This window comes from Ranitomeya variabilis, chromosome 6, assembly GCF_051348905.1.
Source record: "Ranitomeya variabilis isolate aRanVar5 chromosome 6, aRanVar5.hap1, whole genome shotgun sequence".
NCBI classification, from domain to species: domain Eukaryota; kingdom Metazoa; phylum Chordata; class Amphibia; order Anura; family Dendrobatidae; genus Ranitomeya; species Ranitomeya variabilis.
Genome location: NC_135237.1, coordinates 350590941 through 350610100, shown reverse-complemented (window position 1 = coordinate 350610100; position 19160 = coordinate 350590941). Strand labels below are relative to the sequence as shown.

Below are 19160 nucleotides of genomic sequence, written 5' to 3'. Positions count from 1 at the left end.
TTCTGTCAAACATACTGTTCATGATAAGGGATCGTATCCTATATGTTTTGTGACTCACAAACTGGTATTTTAGAGGCCGGTTGGACTTTTTTTTTTCCATTCAGGACGTCCACCTCCGGCCTGTCTCGCTCTGGTTGGCACAGAAAGAATACTGTGCTCACTTCTCATTTGACTTTGGGAGAATAGACTGTAGGATTTGTGCCACCTTGTGGTCAACTGCAGGCAAATATGTAAAGAACAGATTCCCAACCTTATTACAGAAAAGAGTTCAGCTTTGGGGAACCCGCAATGCCTTTCTTGTCTACCAGAAGCATAGAATAGAGGCAGGTAATGCATTCTTATCCAGTGCTATAGTTTGGCTCACACATGTTGATTGATTTCAGCCTGGGTTCAAATAGGCTTTGCAAAAGCAGTTTGCCTTCCCTACCATATAAACGACAGGTCTTTTAGTTACGTTTTTCTAGGAAATCCCTGCTTAGAAACCTCAGGCTTCCGGCTATTCCTGATGCAGAAAAATATTGAAATTAGCAATACTCCCTTAAAGGGTTATTCCAATCTCAGCCAATCATAGCCTCTATGTGCCAGTTACAGAAAGCCAGAACTCAGAAAACAGTCAAGTGGGCTGCACCATGCAGTTTCTGTAATATTCGTACATGGGATATTCGGAAGCAGCACAGCCAGCTTGTCTATTTCTGTAGCCCCTGTTACTTGTGAGACCCATTGCCAATCTAAGGCTAGGTTCATATCCATATTTTCTTTTTTATATGGATTTTGTTGATCTAAAATGATGCTGCAAGAGATGTGTGACAAATGTTTTTTTCACTCTTCCTATTGCAATATGAGGGCAATGTAGTCCCTTAATTCTCAGGATCAGAGGGGTTAGCAGAGGACATTAAGTGATAACCTTATTTTTACTCTTCGCCACGACAGCACCCTACTGGAGAGAGGGATCCGCCCCGCAGGAACAGGAAACCTATTGAGAAATAAATGGGGGCGGTCCGCCTCTCCTCCTCAGTTTTAGGTTTCCTGTTCCTGCGGGAACGACAGGACTTCTTAATGAGAAAGCATACCTGGGCTTGCATGCCGCCTGCGCAGTATCCGAGAGAACGGCAGGGGCTGCGGCTCAGAAGCAGCGTCGGGGGAGTTCCGTTAGACGGCTCCCTCCTCGTCTGATGGAGCGGGCAGACAGCCGGGTCCGGGAAAGGCCGACCGGCGTCCTTCCCAGCGTGCGGTACGGCAGCAGGAGCCGGGTAAGGTGACCTTCCATTGCGGCCCGGCGTTGAATCCCGGGCCGCACGTGCGCCGACCGCCGCACATACAGGCTACCCCGGAAGTGGATCTTGGACTTCCGGGGCGCCTAGGCCGGATCCAGGGCGGGGGAGCCGGCACTGGTCTGCGCATGCGCAAAAAAAAAAAAGAAAAAAAAAACCCCAACGTTTTGGCGCTCTATTTAAAGCGCTCACTAACACTGAAACGGCGATGCAGAGATGTCATGGACCCCACAACCGGAGTTCCAGTACCCCCCGCCAAAGATCACGCCAGAGGATGCTCGGACACCGCTCGTAAAAGCGACGGTTCCAGAACAGGATCTCGGCCTTCTGATCCGGTATTATTTGCTTCACTGGGTGAGTTGTGAACTCTGCCTATTAAGCTAACGCTGTCTCCCTATCTCTCTCTTTTCCCTTTCTCTCTCTACTTACACGCTTAGAGCAAAAAACGACAAAAAACGAAGCACAGGGAATGTGCCTTGTGTAACCAGCCCCTCCCTGACTCATACCCCAAAAAACTTTGTGAGGACTGTTTTAAAGAAACAACACAGGGAGCAGCAGTGTCCATTACGGACCTACGGGCCATTATTAGAGAAGAACTAAAAAATATGACCCAGGAAAAAACGCGTAGTTCTAAATCTAAAACGCCGACACTTGTGTCAGACTCCGACAGTGACCAACCGATACTGTCAGACGCCTCCCTATCATCATGTCCAGCGTCATCATCCTCATCAGAGATTGAGGGACGCTCATGTTTTCCCTTGGACAGTGTGGACAACTTGGTAAAATCTATTCGAAATACCATGGGGTGTGAGGAGTCTAAGGGTGCGCAAACCGCGCAAGAAATAATGTTCGCGGGTTTGGCAGACAGAAAGAGGAGATGTTTTCCGGTTATACCAGCAGTGAAAACATTAATTAAAAGAGAGTGGGAGAAGCAAGATCAGAGAGGCTTTCTACCCTCAGCGTCAAAACGTAAATATCCGTTTAGTGACGAGGAGCTTCTTACTTGGACCAAAGTCCCTAAGGTCGACGCAGCTGTAGCCTCTACCTCCAAACAATCCACTCTACCTGTGGAGGATGCGGGACTATTGGTCGATCCTTTGGATCGTAAGGCTGAATCATCCCTTAAACGTTCCTGGGAAGCGGCTACAGGAATATTCAAACCTGCAGTAGCCAGCACTTGCGCGGCCCGGTCAATGATCATCTGGATTGATCAGTTAGACCAGCAAATTGAAAAGAAAAGCTCGAGAGAAAAACTAAGAGCAGCCATCCCCTTAATACGAGGAGCAGCGGCCTTTCTGGCAGACGCCTCCGCCGACTCACTCCGTTTAGCAGCAAGATCTGCGGGCCTTGTAAATAACGCAAGAAGAGCCCTATGGATGAAGAGTTGGAAAGGGGACGCGCAATCTAAATCTAAAATATGCGCAATCCCATGTGAGGGTGAGTACCTCTCTGGTAAAACCTTAGATGAGATACTCAAAAAGGCAAAGGACAGGAAGAAAGCTTTTCCTGAAACCTCTATTCCGTTTTACAGGAGAGCCTTTAAGAGGAGGCCGTTTGGCAAAAGGAGGCAAACGGATAGGTCTACAACATGGACCCCTAAGGACGACAAGCAGAGAGGTACCATGTTTAGAAGACCCAACCCCCCAAAAGACAAATACTGAGGACATACCAGTTGGGGGCAGACTTACATTTTTCACCACCCAATGGGAGAAGATAACATCTAGCTCGTGGGTTTTAAATATCGTCCGAGATGGAATTAAATTAAAATTCTCTCGTGTGCCCCACGAGTCTTATATTATAACAACTCTCAGCTCGCCTATACAGCAACAGGCTTTAGAGCTTGAAATTCAAACCCTAATATCAAAACGGGTCCTAGTCCAAGTGCCGGTGGGACAGGAGGGTAGGGGATTCTATTCTCCCCTATTCCTAATCTCTAAGCCCGACGGTTCTTTCAGAACCATCATAAACCTTAAAAAACTCAATTCATTCATTGAAAATTATACATTTAAAATGGAGTCCATTAGGTCCACCATAAAACTCCTCTTCCCAAACTGTATGATGGGGGGCATTGATCTAAAGGATGCTTACTATCATCTCCCCATTCATAACAGATACCAAAAATTCCTCAGAGTGGCGGTAAAAATCAACAACGAGGTTCGTCACTTCCAGTATGCGGCCTTACCCTTCGGCCTCTCAACAGCGCCGAGGATCTTCACCAAGATAATGCTAGAGGTGATGGCATACCTACGCCAGAAGGAAACTTTGATTGTGCCCTATCTGGATGACTTTTTGGTAATAGGAAATTCAGTTACTCAATGTGCTGATCGTTTAGCTCACGCAATTTCCTCTCTACAGGACCTGGGCTGGATAATCAATACCGACAAATCCAGACTCACTCCGCTTTCCCGTCAGGCGTTCTTGGGGTTCCAGTTAGACTCCATATCTCAAAAGTGTCTCCTGCCGCAGGTAAAAATCCTACTGATTAGACACAAAGTCCTAGCCGCAATAAATAATCCTCGTATATCCCTAAGACAAGCTATGTCGTTATTAGGGTCTCTTATCTCTTGTATACCAGCAGTAAGATGGGCTCAACACCATACTCGAGTACTACAACATCAAATATTACAAGAGGATAGACGGTTATTTGGTCACCTAAATACAAAAATAACCTTATCTCAGGAGGTTTTAGCAAGGAGGTACGCGATCAGAGACTCTGATGTCTTCTGCTACGGAAATCTTAAATCTAGCAGAAAGTCACCTAACATCCCTTACTGCATTGCACATAAGGGGAGCAAGCAATCAGCAGGCGGACTTCTTAAGCAGACACACCCTGAGGCAAGGAGAGTGGTGTCTAAACCAGCAAATATTTCTGGACATAATATCTCTTTGGGGCCGTCCTCAGATAGATCTTTTCGCCACAAGGAAAAACAGAAAAGTCCGGAGATTTGCTTCTCTATCTCCAGCGGATCATCCAGACATTCTGGACGCTCTCCAAGCCCCTTGGCAGTTCAGTCTGGCATACGCGTTTCCTCCGATCATATTGCTACCTCAAGTTATACGCAAAATCAGGGAAGAAGGGGCGAGAGTTGTACTGATAGCTCCATTCTGGCCCAAGAGACCATGGTTCTCATGGTTACAGACCATGTCGGTCTCAGATCCTTGGGTCCTCCCCTCAACGCCCAACCTTCTCTTCCAGGGTCCGTTTTTCCACCCTCAGGTGGACAATCTCCACCTGACGGCCTGGAACTTGAGAGGCAGATGTTAAGATCGAGAGGATTCTCGGGGGGTTTAATTGATACGCTTCTCCATAGTAGAAAACCCTCCACCACAAAAATCTATACAAGAGTATGGAGAAAATTTTTTCAATTCCATACATCTACCGACACATCAGAAATTCCGATACATTCTATCCTGGAGTTTCTTCAAAAAGGGAGAGAACTAGGTCTAACTGTAAACACCTTAAAGGTTCATGTTTCAGCACTAGGAGCCCTCTATGGCCATAACATCGCGGGGGATAGATGGGTATCCAGATTTATTACGGCCTGCGAAAGAATGAATCCAGTTAACATACCTAGGATTCCACCCTGGGATTTAAATTTAGTCTTACAAGCCCTAACAGACTCTCTATTCGAGCCAATAGACTCAATACCAATTAAATGTCTATCACTAAAAACGGCCCTCTTGGTAGCACTGACTTCAGCTAGGAGAATCAGTGACATCCAAGCACTCTCTATAGATCCACCTTTTTTGTTAACCTTTCAGGATAAGTTAATTCTTAAACCAGACCCTTCCTACCTGCCCAAAGTAGCGAAAAAATTCCACAGGTCACAAGAAATAATCTTGCCCACTTTCTTCAGTAATCCATCCACTCCTGAAGAACAAAAATATCACACTCTAGACGTTAAAAGAGTAGTGTTAAAATACATTGAAAAGACCAGCAGCTGGCGACAGAGTAGGGCTCTGTTTATTTCCTTCCAGGGCATCAAGAAGGGTCATGGAGTAACAAAAAGCACCTTATCCCGGTGGATCAGAGAGGCTATCAGACTGGCTTACTCCGCGAGGAAAGAAAACCCTCCGGAAGGCATAACGGCACACTCTACCAGAGCGATGGCATCCTCCTGGGCAGAGAGGGGAGACGTCCCGATTGAAACTATATGTAAGGCGGCAACGTGGTCAAATCCTTCTACTTTTTATAACCACTATAGGCTAGACCTATCGTCAACTTCTGACCTAGACTTTGGCAGGACTGTCCTCAGCACGGTGGTCCCCTCCCTAGGTGATGGTCTCTGAAAGATCTCCAGTAGGGTGCTGTCGTGGCGAAGAGTAAAAAGCCGGATTACTCACCGGTAATGCTCTTTTAGTGAGTCCACGACAGCACCCTCTTACATCCCTCCCTAGATTAATATAATACATATTATTTGAGTAAAATCCTTTTAATCATAAGCAAATAAGTTTAAACAATGAAATAAATGATATTTGCCTAATACTGGCGGTCCTCCGGGTACTCTGAAATCAAAACTGAGGAGGAGAGGCAGACCGCCCCCATTTATTTCTCAATAGGTTTCCTGTTCCTGCGGGGCGGATCCCTCTCTCCAGTAGGGTGCTGTCGTGGACTCACTAAAAGAGCATTACCGGTGAGTAATCCGGCTTTTTTGATATGAGAATCCACTTTGAAATAAGTTCCCCCCCAAAGACATTTATCACCACCTATCCATGATTGATGTAATCTCCTATTGACTTTGGACAGAGGGATCGAGGCTAGACATGGGCTAACCAGAACATAAATGTTCAGCATTCATACCGGACAGTCAGTTGATGTCCAGTACAGCGTTCGGGGTAAGGCCACAGAGGAGAGAGAAAATGCGAGAGCGAGCGAAGGGAAGACATCTTTTTTTTTTTTTTTTTGTCTTAGCATTTTCTAAAAAGTTTGGGTCAGATACCAGAACCCAAACTTCCATCGGTCCACCTAATGACGGATGCTCGATCACTGCTCCACTTCAGCACCTTTTCACTGCAGTGGGTACAATAAGGAAGAATGGGGGGCTCAGGACTCACATTTTAGGATCAATACTAGTTACAGCGATGGAGGCCCCACGTGATCAGACCTTTATCTATTTATATAATTGCCTTGTAATGTTTTCATTTCCTGTTCTGTCCAGATATCACCGTATCCCAGAATTCCAAGTGGAGGAAGTTCACCGACCGCCATATTGGAACACCCAAGTGATGGGTGTCTCAATATGGAAACTGCTGCTGATACCAACCTATTACACGGTACCAGCAACGGAACACGTTTGCACCACACACATACTCTATATGCTGTACGCACCACACACTCACACAGCCTCTTGCGTGGTACCACCAGCGGAACACCGTCGCGAACACGCTGCCGCCGAGATCAGCCGAATGATTCACTGACTGCCGCCATCTTTATACAGGAGGAGCACATGCACAGTTTTAATGTGACCACCGCTATCTGTCTGCACAAAGATGGCAGTCGTCTGATTTACTGCGCCTGCGCGAATTCCATGTAGGTGCAGTGAATCATTCGGCTGAACCCGGCAGCAGATGCGCGACGTGTCTACAGGCAGAGGAAGCCGGTCACTTTAAAGAATGTGTGAAATGAAAGTTCATTTTAAAAATTGACTGTGTCTGACTGTGTACGGAGCATCCCACATCTCTTGGGCAGGGGAGGAAGCAAGAGACAATACTGACATTACAGCAGGGAATCACGGTGGATTCATTTTGTGTGAGAAAATATTTCACTGACTATTATTATTTTTTTTTTTTAAATTTACCTCACAAAATGTATCCACTGCGATCTCCTGCTGTAATGTCAGCATTGTCTTTTGCTTCCTCCCCTGCCCAGGAGCTGTGGTATGTTCGGTACACGGTCAAAACACAGACAATTTTTAAAATGAACTTTCGTCCATGGGAAAACCCCTTTAAAAAGCAAATATCAATGCCAACATGGATCCTCATAAAAAGTACACCAATGACAATGAAAGGAAAGCAGCAAAGGCACAATGTCGAAGACAACAAAGGGCAAATGAGACTCTTGAAGAGCAACAGCATCGCCTGGACAAAAACCATGCATATAAGTGTAGGTGTCAAGCACATGAGTCCCCTGATGCAAAAGTCATTAGATTATCACAGGATACCATTAGGCAACAACAGTGCCGCATGCCTGCCTCCATCGTGACATTACCGCCCTCCAGATACGATCGCATCAGGCCTCCATCTAGTCACATATAAGTACTAATTTTCTGTTGTGGAAAAAGCTCTTAAAATTTAAGAACTATGCAAAACAAGGGTAAAGGTGACAATGCCATTATCTATTATACGCACAGCAAAACAAAGTGTAAAAGGAAACAGAAACAGGCTTCTCTTATACAGATAGTATAGATAGAGAGCAGCACTCCTATAGCATTACATTACTGCACGGGTGCATGTATACCATAGTCCATACAGACCTGTATCCAAACACGGTAACTACGCTCTGCAATTCATGAATGCATCAATTCCAATATTACTACATGTAAAAAAAAGTGAGTTACTTAGTTAAAGGGAATCGGTCACATCCAGGAACATAATATAGGGGTAATCTGAAGGTAAATGGCATTTAAAACCTATTTAGCCGGTTTCAATGGAAGTGCTGCTACAGGAAGAAAATGAAGTTTTATTTGCCCTGTAACTACTCGGTCAATGCTCACTATTTAGTAAACTCGCTGTAATCAGTCCCTGCACCCCCCTCATGACTGGAAGCGACCAGCTTACTGGAGTAGCGGCTACGAGACAGGCATGACATATGTTGGTAATTTACAGGTAAATAACATGTGTCTACAGGTAAATAGCATATCTGGACGCAACAGGTTTCCTTTAACTTTTTTAAAATAAGCAAAAAAGTTATTCACCAGTGACATGATGACCTCAATGGATGCCCCCCAGTTCTAGTGACTCTGCTCTATGCGCATACAGGCCACAAATGAGCTGGGGAAGAGATAACTTAGATTTCAGGGGCTATTCCACTAACCTCATCGTAGCGATACATCAGCTTTAACCCTCGACACGACTTCAGCTTCTCCACGTGACGCAGGGCACACTCCAGGCAAAACACGACATTCTCGTTTTCTTGCACCACCTAAGAGAAAATAAAGCGAAATATCAAATTAGGCAAGAACAAGATTCTGTCAGCATCACGCAGGAAATGGAGCCGGTAGTGAAACACAGCTACATAATCTCATTGAGGTGGAGGTTAAAAAGTGATTGTACGCAGTAATTATATTACGTACTGGAGGATGCCCGCCAGTGCACATTGCGCTAATGAATGATACAATATGAAGAAGTGGCCTGTGTGGCAGTAACAAACCCAGTAATTTGAGTCCCTTTGTACCAACAGCAAGGTAAGGCAGGCCGTAGAGGACATCCAGAATGGAAACCAATGTTGAAAGGGCCACTAAACCTAAAATACAAGTTGGTCCAAAATGAGAAGGTGTCTGGTAACAGTTACAAAATATATGTAAAAGTTCCCATATCATGACATGGTGTGTACATCGGCCAGATATCTGAAAGATATTGCTTCACCATTCCAGCTGGAAAGCTGTTTTCTAGGGAAAGGAACATTATCAGTATGACCATAAGTTGGGACAAAAGGACTAAGTTATCTCCATGGCAAATTAACAATATTGAAATTCGGTCTAATGAACAGATGGAAACAATCCACAGGACGAATTATCGAACAAGGAGACACTTGAGTAAATGTAAATGACATCTCTAATTCAAAGCAAAATATCAACTATTTTTGCCTGTTGGCTGCTTTCTTAGTACAATTTCACTTTAATGACAAAGGATATAAAGCCGGCCATGCACACTAGATGGCTGTCGGAAGAACGATGTCACGGCTCATCATTTGGTAGCTGGCCAGCTCAGCTGACTGCCCCGTACACAGAAGTGCTGGTTCGGCCATCAGCCCTTGTGTTCTGCATGGCAGCTTCTTTCCAGGACAGCTATGCTATTGGCAGTCCCAATTGGGACAACAGCGATTGATATCTCCATCACATTAGACTGTCGACCTAACCCATCGATCTCAGCACTTCTAATGTGCTGTAAGAATAGACTGAGCAACAAACACCTGGACTTTATCAGGTTGTGCTGAGGGTTGGTTTAGATTTCACCTCTTCACCCAGAAGCCATCAAGATGAATGTTCCAGAAATATGGATACGCAGGGAAAATTCAAACTGACAAAAAGCAAGAGCCACATTTCTAAAAGTGTAACAACTACAATTACGTGATATGTCATATCCTCTTGGGTTTATACGTAGAAACATGCATGGATAGGATCGATTCAAGGAACTCCAATTCAATTCATTAGAATCCCCCTGTAGCTTTTGATCAGCCATGCTGATTAATATTGCAGTGTGATGCACTGATGCACAACCCGAAAAATCAAAAACTACAACAGGGATTCTTCAAGATGAGGTACTGACAGAGTTCCCGTCCAGCAGTCATGGAGCAATGACCTAACAGATGGACCGGAATCATAGGCAGACTAGCGTCCTGTGGGTTCTGCAGTCAGCCATGTTATTCTCACCTTACAAGTAATGTGCCACTGTGGACATAATTATTGCATGACCTCTAGAGATTTCAGAAGGATGAACAAACAATGACAAAAGCACAGATATCACCAATACTAAATGAGCTCACCATGGAGAGGTAACACAAATGCTGGCAAATCTGGCATCTTCTCTCGGATGTTTCAAACTGCAGCCACTTCCGAGGTTTTTTCTTCATATCCATCGATGAGTTGCTGGTGTCATGGCTCCCGTAGCGTGCCGATGAGTGAAGTCCTGCCTCAAAGAGTTCCTTTCTCTGCCTCAACTCTGTATCCCTGGAGAAGCAAAGCACAAGTCAGAAACTGCATAGCTCATCACTCAGCTCTCATTACAATGAGCTTTTCTGCAGCTTGGTAATGAGGGGAAAGTGACAATAAACACTTCACCTAAAAGGAAACTTCAGAGTGAAATTGCAACAAGGTAAAAGTTACATCACATCTGTGGTTAATTTCAGAAGACCTCCCGCAGACATTGGGGTGGTGTAGAGCACCCGCTCTGCGGATAAATAGGTGCATAAACTGAATCAACTCCTGGTTCAGGTTATGTAGTATTAACGTTGCGATCGCATGGAGATGCTCTTTAGGTTAAAATAGTCAACATGAGCTCTCCAGAGGTCATTTCCACAGCAAAAAAGTCAACTCAAATATATAGTTACGGATATTGTTCATCAACCACCACCTCATGGAAAGTTGCTACACAGTAGACAAAGTAAGACAAAAAAACAGTATTAAACAAGGCACCAAGTCATAGGCATGGCAGGGTTATGAAAAATACAGGAGTCACTTATTGCTAGCACCGAGACATTGACTTGGCTTGTAAAAAAAAGAAAAAGTGCCAAAAATGTCAAAGTATTTTTTATTTATAAGTGAATTCTTGCCAGCCTTCAATAAAACAACATTCTACTCAACGACCGATAAAAGCTGTCCAATGATGGCTAGAAAAAGGCACGAGTAATCTTCTCTCAAAGTTTATATATCCTCCATAACGGGGTTAAAGTGTGTATTAAAACATAATTTTTAATAAATACAAAAAAAAAAAAATGTTCCTTACAAAAAGCACATGTAGTACGCTGCTAAAAGTGGTTTCAACATGGCACTGCCATCTTCATAACAATTTACCAAAAGAATGAAATTAGAGAAAAAAGGACAAAAAAAAATCTATTACTGTAGATACAGACGAGAGTGTAAAAAAAAAAAAAAAAAAACACAACTCCAGGCAAAAGGCTTAATATTCAGTGCTGAGTGGAGTTCACCAAGTTATCCCAAAATGCTAACTTTCATTTAAGTGATTGTAAAACCACACCTTGTCCACCCGGGAAATTTAAATTTACATTATAGCGGATACAACTTGGTGAACTACACATAGGCTCGCAGACCCAAGACGTAATCTATGCATCCTCTACATTACCTGAGCTCTCCGAGCAGTGAAGAAATGATACTCAGAGTTGGGCTGTTCTCCTTTTTAGCTTCTGCTGTTGCAATCTGATATAATAACTTCTCCATGGAGAACGGCTTTGCTATGTGTCGACGTTTCATTTCCTGAAAAAATACAAATGATACATTGTATGAAACATAGAAGTTTTCGAGTGCTGTTTTTGTACGTTACTTGTATAGTATTAATAGCATTTTTTTCATTGGCCTTTGCCTTTAAAGAGATATATGGTAACCAAGAAATCAGCTTCTTTCTCCTCCTGGACTGATCATTCATTCTCAATTCACATGTAAAATCTGTCTTCATTGAGTACAGATTTTCCCAATTAGAGGTTTTTCCCCATTCATTAGACTATGCAAAATGAAAAACGCTGAAAGAATTTACATACTACAGATGAAAAACTGCCTCAAATATGCATGTACAAAGAAGTATTTATACAACTTTTAGTCTCCTGATGCCACTCTAAGAAGCAGGGCGAAACATGCGCGTCGAGGCAGAGGGACAAGACCTCCACACCAATATACTGCAAGGCACTTCAGTCAGGTAAATTTATGGCTCTCAGCTGAACTTTATTATAGATATCTTCACCTTATCTTTCATCATGTCGCTGACACAAGCAATGTTGTTAGGGTATGTTTCAACTGTCCAGAATCCCTGCGCTTTGGACGGATACGCGCTTCATATTCATACACTGTGTTATTTATCTTACGAAGACAGAGAGTCTCTGCAAGATAAATAGACATGCTGCGGTCCATAAAGAAGCGCCGCATGTCTGGTTACGCAGGGCTGCCGGATGCGACCCTGCATGCATAGTGGAGACGAAATTTCATAAAATCCCCTTTACTATGCTGTAACATCTGGACGCTGCGGATGTACGCAGCGTCCAATCCGCAGCAAATACTGAAGGTTTTCTGACCGTGGAAACATACCCTTAGTTGCCATTACCTTCATCTTACTAAGCATTGATTGTTGGTCCATTGGTTGCTCTGTTGCAGGTGCCTCCATATATAGGCCCGAGCATTTCATGTCTATGTGTAAGACCATATAACTGTACTTTGGTCAGCATATGTGTAGATAACGTCTGTAGATTTTTAGGAAGAACGGTCTGCACTCATGCATTTCAATGAAATAGCCTACTGATGTTTCATCTATTGTTGGCATCAGCTTGTTCATTCTACTAATTTGGTGATAATTCTTCCTGACATGCGAATTAATTATTCAAGTCTTAGTCCCTCTTTTCTTAATCCAATATCTTTCTTGAGTTTTTAACTTGTTTTACTGTTTAGATCAATAAAAAATATTTTTTTTATCTAAACATTGATATACTTTCTAAAAGTACAACAAAAGGTCAGTATGTGTATGAGAGTGCAACAATGTCATCTACTTTTCTGTGACAGTAAGATACCTTTTTGCTGCAAAAAACACAGTGAAGGGTGAACAAACCCTAATAGGTAAAATCTGTATGCTGAATGTAGATATTAGCCCTAAATTGAGAGTAAGATCAATCTAATTTCTCTGATACTACAAAATTGCTTATTTCCATGTGTACTATTGATTAATGGAGAACTGTAAACAAATGGGTTAAACCTGCTGTGCCGTCAAAGGGTAGAAGTATTAGTCAACAGGTTTCAAATTATCAAACTAATTCATCAGGACAATCCACGGCATCGCCATGTTTTGTCCTGATGAAGACGTTTGATCCTTTGAAACGCGTTGACTTAAAACTGCATTTTCGATTCCTGTCTTCTCATCACCAGTGATGAGCGAATATACTCGTTACTCGAGATTTCTCGAGCATGCTCCAGGGTCCTCCGAGTATTTTTTAGTGCTCGGAGATTTCGTTTTTCTTGCCGCAGCTGAATGATTTACATCTGTTAGCCAGCATAAGTACATGTGGGGGTTGCCTGGTTGCTAGGGAATTCCCACATGTAATCAAGCTAATAGTCGCAAATCACCTAGCTGCGGCAAGGAAAACGAGTATATACGCTCATCACTTGTCATCATCCTTTTACGACAGTGAAGGTTTAACCTATTTGTTTCCAGTTCTCCATGTTTCCTTCCTCTTGAGTGTGCAGCAGCCCAAGCCTTTATCAGTGGTTGTGCGCACACATCCTGACCAGGTGAGCACGACCGTCCAAGGTTGTCCTATCTTATATCCAGATAAGCTTTTTTTTGTCCTTACAGTTTTCACCATACTATTGGTTTATGAAATTTATGTTTGTCATAATGGAATGTAAAAAGAATAGAGTATCTTCGGCGTGCTCTAATACCATGTCCGAGTCCCCGCGGCTGCATGTCTCGTGGCTGTTTGACAGCAGCAGCACATGCAGGGATTGCCTGTTTGTAGCCACGGGGACTCGAACATACAGCATCTTCAGCGTGCTCGAATACTATTAGCACACGAGCGTGCTCTAATAACTCCTTATCCAAGCACACGAGCTCATCATGAAGCAAATACTCTAGTCATCTCTATCGTATTCTAGTAGGAAAGTCTCCGTTACTGGAAACTCACTATACAATATTGATTTTGGCTAGAGAAGGAGCAGTGGTGTATACCATGGCAGTCTTGAAGCCCATGCTTGTCCACTGGGTGGTAGCAAAGTGCACAGTTTCAGAAACACTGTAGCCGCAGCACACTTTTGACACAAAGGATCCTGGGAAGCAGACGACAAACTGGCCACACTGCTGTACAGTACGATGCACCTTGATCCCCTCCTTGCACAGCACCTCTGGGGAGATCTGCAGGAGGAAACATATTAGCGGGAGGGTTTCAGACACAGAGCACATGTAATGACACGCTTAAGGTGCCGTTTTGAGCTCTCCGGTCTGGCACGGCATGGACTTACCATCACGTTACTTTCAAGCATTTGAAGACCAGGAGTACCATTGGCTTGAAGTAGAGTATGTACCACTTTGTCAAGTTTGCTCTCTTCCTCAGCAGGAATGCAATACCTGCATCATAACACAGTAATTACATATCATCTTATGTACATGTTATGCATAAGGTTTACCGACACTTTCACAAAGGACACTGGTTTTATGTAGTACATCAGAAATCCCCTTTCATTAGCCTGGATTTACACTGTATTTTTGCATTGTTATGGTAAAGTCTACATACACAGGGGTTGATTTTTTTTGGCATTTTGGGAGCAGAGACATTTTTTTTTCCAGTAAGCTATCAATTTCTCAATAGGGCTTGGGAGGCACCTTATGCCAAAAATCGGAGTAAATTAGAGAGGGCCTTTCAGTTTCGGGCATGTGGACAGTCCAGGTCCACACCAGCCTTATATAGAGGCTCGTTTGTCTTAATAAATTTGGGCCAGTCTTACTCGGGCAGACTTTGGACCAATACTGGAGTATCAAACACCAGTTTTGATTAACAGTCCATTATATTCCCAGTTCACTGTGATTTTCTAGATTTTCCAGCTAGTCCCAAAGGCAAGATTCACACAGTAGGTTGAAGCTTTTTATAATTATTTTGCAATTTTGTTGGCATTTTTTTCTGTGAAAAACAAGGAAGGCTGACGTTATTTTATAGTTTGTGGTGTAAAATAATGCAACAATGAATTTGGGGAAAAAAAGTTCATGTCACAAATGTAACAAAAAAGTATTGTAAAAAAGGGCAATTGGTACTGGTGCTGCTTTGTGTACAAAAGTAAGGCAAGTAGCCAAAGTAGTACGTCATAAGTTGTCAAGAGCATGCAACAAACTAAAGCCTCATGTCAGTAATATGCCCAGACCAGTGGGGAAAATGATCATTTCTAGAATGAAAAATAACCAGCAATTCACAGATAATCTGCCCGACTTGTTTCCCATTGGAAGTGCTACAAGTACACGGAACCTCATCTGATTGGACATGCTAGTGTACATAGGACGGTCGCCAAGGTACTTTTTTTTTTCCTAGAGTAAATACATTATTTACACGGTAGAATAGTAGACGGCTCCTTCTGGAAATGTTTCCCTGTATGTGTGCACACGTATTCTGTATATAACAGAAGATCTGTGTGGATATCTATGTATATACATGGGGAGTATAATGTGGCAACCACTAGTGTGCGGAAAGGAGGAAATCTTCAATGGTGAAAAGTGAAATTAGGACTGTTTGACGTCTGTCATTGTCATAGTTTTTCCTGAAAAATGATTACTACTACTAGTGGTGGGAAATTACAGAATACAGAGATTTCTATTATAGTCCATGAGGCGCCACTAACCACTGGAACCGTATGAGGGTTATGCGGCCACCTCTCACTTACCAAATGCAATCAGCACCAGTGTGTAAGTAGTCAATGTAGGGAAGGTGGTTTTGGTCTCGAGACCAGCATGAGGTAGAAAAAACCATGCCAATATTAAGCCAAGGAATTGTTATTCCTGAAATCAAAGAAAAAAAGAAATAATAGCATGAATAATAGGAGCATACGACACAAGAGATGAGAACAAATCAAGGCAGAGACTAGAAAAAAGAATCCATCAGTAGTCTGTAAATCCGAATGGCACCCTGACCCATCCCATATTATGCCCATTTTCTGCTGTTTCAATATATGCAAATCAAAAAAAGCTAAAACATTTTAGAGGCCCTTGACACCATTGCTATACCTCGTCTGCGAGGTACACAGTTCTACTATGGAGTAAAGTATAGCCAGGGGTGAGTGCAGGACAACTTCACTCATAACATCAGGTTTTTACTATCTAATCTGAGAGCATCATAATAGAGACACATAGATACTGATTCCAGTGATGTGTCACTTACAGGGCTGCTGCTTGTAATTCTGATACAATCACTGATTTATCAGCAGGAGATTATTCCTAGAGGACTAGTAAACCTGCCAGGTAGTCCTCCATATTCATGAGCTCTGTACAACCCCACCCCACCCCCACTGATTGTTTGCCTATGCCGAATTGCACACAGAAACCCATCAATCAGTGGTGTGGGTGGGGTTATACAGAGCAGCTTTCTGAGCACAAAAAACTGTGAATCAGTGATATGGACGGAGTTACACAGAGCTCAGCATTCAGAGAACTGCAGCACATAACAGTGATTTTATCAAAACAGCAGCAAGCAGCCTAATAAGTGATACATTTCTGGAATCAGGGTCTCTGCCCCTACACCAAGCACATCTTAGATGGGGTAGCAAAAACATGGTGACAAATTCCCTTTAAAGTCATCCTAAGAACATCACTATTTCACAAGTAATTTGTCACATCTTGTGTGCACGCTAATGACAAAGCATGGTGGAAGCAGAATCAATAGATAACCTATATAGTAAAATGATGCAAAACTTTGTAAGTAAGAACTTCAAAATAAAAAGAACAATAGAAAGGAGCCTTATAATGGTAAGCTGTAAGGGAAGTACAATCCATCAATACAAAACTTAAGATCTAATGTTAACAATTTACCAGGCACAGCACCAAGGTGTCGCAGGATGGATCCTGAATTATTAGGAAGGACTGTGAGATTCCATCCATGCCTATAAGACAGAACAGGAAAGGTATGATCAATCGTCTGCATGGTTTATTGTTATAAAGAACCCTGACGTGATCATCTGCGCACCTTGAGAAGGGCTCCGCTTTACCCACAGGAAATCCACTGCCGTGAGTCTTTGTGTCAACCTTTCCACAATGCACCGCGACATGACAAGACTTCTGATCAACAATGCGCCAATACTCTTGCTGAAATAAGGAGAGCAGCGTTATTAGCCAGCATTATACAAATATCTTAAGGGGTTTGTGCCAAGTATGGGGGTTATTCCCTATCCTTCTCACATTCTAGTACAGAGCTCAGTTATCCCCAGCAGTCTCATAGAACATTAATGGAAAAGAAGGTGCGCATGCTCGTCTTCCTCGCAATTCACACAGGGCTTTAGGGATCATGGTGGACCTTGTGGACAGAATCTCCAGTGATCGGGAAATTAGCTCATATCCTTTGGATCTAGGGCTGTGGAGTTGGTAAACCAAACTTCCTTCTCCTCAATTTCTCCCGACTCCACAGCACTGGTCATTACTGAGCATGTGCATAAAGTTCAGCACAGATTCATCTCATCTACGACTCCACAGCCCTGGTCACTACTGAGCATGTGCATAAAGTGCAGCACAGATTCATCTCATCTACGACTCCACAGCACTGCCTCACTACTGAGCATGTGCATAAAGTGCAGCACAGATTCATCTCATCTATGACTCCACAGCACTGGTCACTACTAAGCATGTGCATAAAGTGCAGCACAGATTTATCTCAACTATAAGCAGAGATCCTCAGGAATGGTGATGAGTGAATGTGCTGTGATAAGGCATTATCCAATAATGCTCGGGTGCAAACCTAGTGTCTTTGGAGCGCTCAAAAAAATATGTTTGAGTCTGGAACTGCATGTCTCACAGCACAATCTTTACTCTGGAGACAGCGGGTATGGTTTGCTCGCAGAGCACCATTCGCATGATATGCAATGATTGAGCATTGGCATGATCCTAGGCTGGTTCCACCGAAGTGGAAGTAAAGCACATGCTTATACTCTTCATGGTGGTTGTCTGTATGGTCTGTAACACAGAGACATTGGCGATAAAGAGTCACAATGTGAGCAAAGTCAAAAGGAGAGAAAGGTACATAAAAATCCACATCAAAGTGGGAACACACTTCAGAAGCCAGCAAGCTTTTTTTGTTTCCAAAAAAATTAATAGAAAAAAAATCCCAAATTCAAAACTAGCAGGAAATCCATTAGACATGCAAATCCATAGCTCCAGTAAAGCCACAAGCTTTGCCTGTTTCATGTAAGCAGAAGCAGCATTTCCATATTTACTCTGCGTTCACGTCGTCACACAATGCTGGTAATCTATTGTCCAAAATTGTAACTAATATAGGGTTCAATAAGGGAAAAACAGATCCCGCTTCATCACTAGCACTGGAACATCTATTAACCCTAACATATGACGACAAGCAGTGAGAAATAGTGGGGGCTGCAATTCAGATCCGAGCTACGATGCAATGGGAGGTGTTGGGCGCTCGCCGGCCTGATACTGAGCCGATACACTGCGACGAAGCCTCCTGTATTAGGTTTCCTAATATATATTCCAGCGCAGCTCAAAATCATCACTTCTTATTTATACTCTGATATATTAAAGCCTTCAATCTGTCGCTGGTGTGTAAGGGCACAATGGCAGGAATGGAATAATATGAGGCTTGTTCCGTGCAATGTCCTAAACTGACCTCCCACATAATGCTGGTGCTGTTGGGGCCCGCTCCCATGTCAGAGGACTAGATTTATTTGGTCCTGGACGCTTTAGACAGCCCAACAAGAACATAAATATCATGTACACCCAAGATTATTGCTAGCAGCTGCTCTCCAGGCCCCAGAAAACAAAGTGGTATTATACAGGTCAGATACAACATGAATGTTCCATACGGACGGTAACGCCATCATCAGCCCCACTGCCTCTGGGAAATCGGTTTCAATCTATAGAGCAAAGCAGACGCTGCTACAAATCATTAAAGATAAAAAAATAAGTAAATTGCCAGCCATGCGTTTTCTTGGAGCAGACAGTAGAAGGAGAGGGGATGCTGCTTTTTTAGTGCTAGTAACACTTTATTCTAGAGTTAGACCCCACTGATCAGATTTTGGGGGCATATCCAAGCTATATACCATCAATGGTTCCCTCTACATGTGGCATTTCTGACTTCTTCATATCTAGCCCTGTCGTAAAGATGAAGCAGGCAGTTTTTATTTTTTTACTATCATATTAGAATAAAGGGCAGCACGGTGGCTTAGTGGGTAGCACTGCAGCCTTGCAGCGCTGGGGTCCTGGGTTCTAATCCCACCTTGGACAACATCTGTAAAGAGTTTGTATGTTCTCCCCGTG

At 43.2% G+C, this 19160-nt stretch overlaps 1 protein-coding gene across 1 annotated transcript in view; it reads right to left on the bottom strand.

Annotated features, from left to right (window-relative positions):
- Window positions 1-19160, bottom strand: part of JARID2 (jumonji and AT-rich interaction domain containing 2) — a 163820-nt gene that overhangs the window by 1954 nt on the left and 142706 nt on the right. Inside the window, exons 10-17 of the mRNA XM_077269921.1 lie at window positions 16864-16982; window positions 16710-16780; window positions 15569-15683; window positions 14162-14267; window positions 13872-14054; window positions 11292-11422; window positions 9976-10159; window positions 8305-8412 (exon numbers count right to left, since the gene is read on the bottom strand). Of these exons, the coding sequence (XP_077126036.1) occupies window positions 8305-8412; window positions 9976-10159; window positions 11292-11422; window positions 13872-14054; window positions 14162-14267; window positions 15569-15683; window positions 16710-16780; window positions 16864-16982 (1017 nt within the window). The remainder of the gene's footprint in view (window positions 1-8304; window positions 8413-9975; window positions 10160-11291; window positions 11423-13871; window positions 14055-14161; window positions 14268-15568; window positions 15684-16709; window positions 16781-16863; window positions 16983-19160) is intronic.